This window comes from Diospyros lotus, chromosome 1 (assembly GCF_014633365.1).
Source record: "Diospyros lotus cultivar Yz01 chromosome 1, ASM1463336v1, whole genome shotgun sequence".
Classification (NCBI taxonomy): Eukaryota; Viridiplantae; Streptophyta; class Magnoliopsida; order Ericales; family Ebenaceae; genus Diospyros; species Diospyros lotus.
Window position 1 is genome coordinate 37,460,462 of NC_068338.1, and position 5,237 is coordinate 37,465,698.

Below are 5,237 nucleotides of genomic sequence, written 5' to 3' on the forward strand. Positions count from 1 at the left end.
TATTCGAATATTTTGTAATCATATTTAATTTGGCTGTGGAGGGTTTTATAGTAAAAAGAAATGGATGTCCTTGTTTTATGAATAGTTTTTTTTTTTTTTTTGTAAGAGTTGTTAAAAGAAAAGTTGTAATAGGTATGGTCCATAGTTATCTAATACGCCCCTCCCCTCGGGAACCATGTTCCAGTACACGTGCAGTGGAACGCGGTGCGTTTGCGTCTTGGAAAGCTTGGGGACGTGTCCCAATTCCCCTGTAATGAAGACCCGGATCTTTGATGCCATTAATTTTGGCCTACACTCAGTCTCGCCATTAACCCTTCCTCAGACCCTCTCTCGCTCAAGTGCTCGCCGTCCACCTTTTCTGCCTTTCTCCCTTTCTCGCTTCGCTCGTTGTCGGTTGCGGGCTGCTATCTCTCACTCTTACTCACTCCGGCCTCCATGCCTTCGTCGGATGACTCAAACCGTCACTAAGGTCGCTGACTCGCTCGCCCTCCTCGGTCGCTTGCCTCGCTCAATCGCTCTTCCTTGTTGCCTCTCTCTAGCTCCGTCGCTCACTTGCGCCGCCTCGCCCTCGATCGTCACTCGCCCTCACCGGCCGTCGGCTCTCCCCTCACTCTCTCGCTTGCTGCCTCTCTGGCTCTCTCGGTCCGTCGCATCAACTAGAGACTCCCAGTTGCATCAGTTGGTGGAGACAATAAAGCTTAGCCTCTTTCTAGAGTTGTGATTTCATTTTTTGGCTAAAGCTGAGATTCCATATTTCATTCTATTTTTTAAAATTTTAAAATTATTATATTAATATTTATTTAATTAATATTTTTATTATTATTAATATATTTAAAAAACTAAGTGACAAACTGGCGAACCGAAGAAACCTACCCCCACGTACTGCATTCCGGGAAAAATAACGTATCACATTCCCGTACCGCGTTCTGTATACCAAATGTTTCACAAACCAGGTAACTATGGTATGGTCGGTCCTTAAATCATAGAATTAGTGGGGCTGTATTCAGTTCTAAAAAACAGAAAGTGTGCTCTATCTTTCTATTCTAAAGTTGTAAAACTAACGTATATAAACAATTATTCTTCTTTACATGCAGTTTACCAGATACTTTCATTCATGATTTCTTAGAATTTGGATTATTGATCATAATATGTTGTATATATTTATATTATTAATATAAATACGTACACAGAAATATTTCTAAAATGATTATAATATCTGATTTCGCAGAAGTATCATTTTTAATTTGAACTTAGCGGCCTTATAATAATATAAATATAAATGCTATATATATGTATGTTGAATTGAATGTTCCTGCTCGAAGGTATCTTCTTGGGTACGTATCTCGTGTCTCATTTCGCAGAAGTATCATTTTTAATTTGAACTTATATAGCGGCCTATAAATGCTATATATATATATGTTCCTGCAGATTGATCTATCCTCCATCGATCCCTGATCTCTGTCTGATCATCTCATCGAGCCAGCCAATCAAGAAGCCGCCATGTATAGAGTTGCGAGTGCATCGGAGTACTTAGTGATCACCGGTTTCGGCATCACCGACATCAAGATCGCCAAGAAAGCATGGGTGCTTCCTGGCCAGTCCTGCAACGTCTTGGACCTCTCCCCGGTGAACTACACCTTCGAAGTCCAGGCCATGAGCGCCGAGAAGCTCCCTTTCGTCCTCCCCGCCGTCTTCACCATCGGCCCTCGCATCGACGACCGAGACAGCCTCCTCAAGTACGCGAAGCTCATCTCTCCCCACGACAGGCTGTCCCGCCATGTCAAAGAACTCGTCCAGGGAGTCATCGAAGGCGAAACTCGCGTTCTCGCCGCCTCCATGACCATGGTACGTACGTATATCAATCTCTCTGTTCGATAAATTTTGAACGTGATGAATCAGTCTTTAATTACGATCTTATATGCCTTCACAGAAATTGTGCTGTCAAAATTAATTATCAAGATGATTGATATCTAGATCCGGCAATTTTTTTTAAGATTTTTCCTTTAGATGTTCATAAATTTTTACCCTGATTAATCAGGCGGCGTGATATTTTTGTGAATTTAATTTATTAGGAAGAGATTTTCAAAGGAACGAAGGAGTTCAAAGAGGAAGTGTTTGAGAAAGTGCAGCTGGAGCTCAACCAGTTCGGGCTTCTGATCTACAATGCGAACGTCAAGCAACTCGTCGATGTCCCCGGACACGAATACTTTTCTTACTTAGGGCAGAAGACTCAGATGGAGGCGGCGAACCAAGCGAAGGTGGACGTTGCGGAGGAGAAGATGAAGGGAGAGATTGGAGCGAAGCTCCGGGAGGGAAGGACGCAACAGAACGCAGCGAGGATCGATGCGGAGACGAAGATCATATCGACGGAGCGGCAGGGGGAGGGAAAGAAGGAGGAGATTAGGGTTAAGACTGAGGTGAAGGTGTTCGAGAACCAGAGAGAGGCGGAGGTGGCGGAGGCGAACGCAGACCTGGCAAAGAAGAAGGCTGGGTGGGTGAAAGAAGCTCAGGTGGCGGAGGTGGAGGCCGCCAAGGTGGTGGCTCTACGAGAGGCGGAACTGCAGGGTGAGGTGGAGAGGATGAACGCGTTGACTCAGACGGAGAAGCTCAAGGCCGAATTCCTCAGTAAAGCTAGCGTTGAGTATGAAACCAAGGTAACGCTAACGAATACATCTCTCACTATTTTTTTATTTTTATTTTTAATAAAAAATAAATAATTAAACTGAACACAATGATTACCCACAAATTATATTTAGAACATAAATATGCAAAAAAAAAAAAAAAAAAATCCCTATAAGTAGAACATAAATAAGCAAAAAAATTTGAGAGGCCAATAATGGTCTTAGCTAGCTAGCTGGGTTCCATTTCCATATACTTAGCTCTATCCGAAGATGTCTATTAATTAATACGATGTGATAATAGTATAAATTTTAAATTATAAATCAATTTAATATATTTTCAATATATAAAAATCTATGTAAATTACTTATTGGAATTCAAACTAACTATTATGATTAAAAAAAAAATACAAAGGTACAAGAGGCAAACTGGGGCCTCTACAGGAAGCAGAAAGCTGCAGAAGCAATCCTCTACGAAAAAGAACGAGAAGCCGCGGCCCAAAAGGCCATCGCCGAGGCCGCTTTCTACGCTTGCCAGCAAGCCGCCGACGGAGAATTATACGCCAAGAAAAAGGAAGCCGATGGGCTCGTGGCACTGGCACAAGCCCAAGGCCTTTACATCCAAACTCTTCTAGACGCCCTTGGAGGAAACTACAATGCCTTGAGAGACTACCTGATGATCAACAATGGCATGTTCCAAGAGATAGCCAAGATCAACTCCCAAGCCGTCCAAGGCCTGCAACCGAAGATCAGCATCTGGACAACCGGCGGCGAGGAGGCGGCCAGAGGCGGGAGTACTGGTGCCATGAATGAGGTTGCTGGAGTATACAGGATGTTGCCGCCGTTGTTCAAAACGGTTCATGAGCAAACCGGGATGCTGCCACCGGCTTGGATGGGCGCCTTGACCGATTCCGCTGATCACAATAATGCCAACTGATCATCAGGCTTTATATATATAGTTAATCTGTTTGTTTCCTTTGATTAGAAACGATTGGAATTGTACCCCCATGGTGTATATTTGTTTTTTTTTTTGTGCGCGCGCGCGCGAGTGTGTGGGTTTATTTAAAAAAAAATAATAATAAATATGAAACTTGGCAACTTTATTTGAGGGTGGTTTTAATTTATTTGTTTATTTGTTTATTTTGAATGTCCATTAAATGTTTATGTTTAATATTCATTTTCTGCTACAAATGTAAAACAAAACAAGCCTCGCTTGATTTTCGTATACTTGTTCTAAAAATTAGTATTTTAATAATACGTTATACTACTGATATAATTAACTATATTGTAGTACAATATATTAATAAATATTAATACTTATATTATTTTAGTTTATTTTCATGTTAATCAGATAATAGTATAATTATTCTATACTAGTAACAATTCCTATAGTATGTTAATTAACTTTTTAATATAATAAATAAATACATTAATAATAATGTACGATTTTATGCTTTATTTATATTATGGTGAAAATTAGTATACCAGTAATTATACTAACCAGCTAATTATCTAATAATACAATATATATCTGGTAATGCCTAATAATTATATTATTAAAAATAAAATAAAATAATATATTATTTTATAATATAATAATTATATTAAGATAACATATATATCCTCTAATTAATTATATCTTGTGATCGAATATTTTACAATTCATTATATTGTTGATATCATTTATGAATTTTAACATAGTTATATTATATTATAAGACAAGTACTGATAAACATTAATAACTTTATATTATTTTATCAAAATATATTACAAATAGAATTTTAAAAATATTTTTTAATTTTTTTTTGGAGTAAATATGTTTGAGAAATTTAAATGAAAGAATTTTTCACGAAAATAAATCAAAAAAAAAGAGATAATTAAAACTTGATGCAGCTAATTATTTATTGAGTGTATTCAAGTTGAGTCTGTTCTATCATTTAATTTGATGCATCTTCTCTAGACTAGAGTTAGGAAAATCTTTGTATCCATATTCAAACATCTTATCCATGTTTACTTTTAAAATAGATGCATGCCATAGAGAAAGGGGTTAATAAGTAAATTCTAGAGATTGAAATGAAATTATCAATAAAAGAACATCACTCCTACTTGACTTTTTCAGAATAAGCTGTAAGCACACTTGATTAGTTATGATAAAAATACTATTTGCACATCATTGTGTATATCTTGAGTTACACAATAATGTATCAATGTCTAAAATATTCTCACTTAATACGCTGAGGCACAATGAGACACAATAAGACAAAATATGTATATGTTATTTAAATATCTTATAACTTAAAATATACATAAATGATATATAAATACCATATGACCCGGTGTACAAACCCTTCCTGATCCAGACATCAGCCGTTCGCTGATCCGACGGCTCCTATTTACTCAATCCACTACACGAGTCCAACTCTTCGTCTACGTCTCCTCACCTCGATACACTACAGCATATTTCCCTCTCATCATCATTCACTTCGCTCTCTCTCAAACACTGTCTCTCGGGTCTCGACTCTTGACAATCCGCCATTTCTGCCTCCTGCCTTAAAACCCTCTGCTCTCTCTATCTTCTATTTATATATCTATACATTCTCTCGCAGTATCTCTGTTTCT

At 38.0% G+C, this 5,237-nt stretch overlaps 1 protein-coding gene across 1 annotated transcript; it reads left to right on the forward strand.

Annotated features, from left to right (window-relative positions):
- Positions 1 to 1,422: 1,422 nt before the first annotated feature.
- LOC127788511 (flotillin-like protein 4) lies at positions 1,423 to 3,721 on the forward strand. The gene is made up of 3 exons (XM_052316876.1): positions 1,423 to 1,845; positions 2,073 to 2,654; positions 3,034 to 3,721. The coding sequence occupies exons 1-3, from the start codon at positions 1,501 to 1,503 to the stop codon at positions 3,553 to 3,555; spliced, it is 1,449 nt and encodes a 482-aa protein (XP_052172836.1). The 5' UTR covers positions 1,423 to 1,500; the 3' UTR covers positions 3,556 to 3,721.
- Positions 3,722 to 5,237: the final 1,516 nt, after the last annotated feature.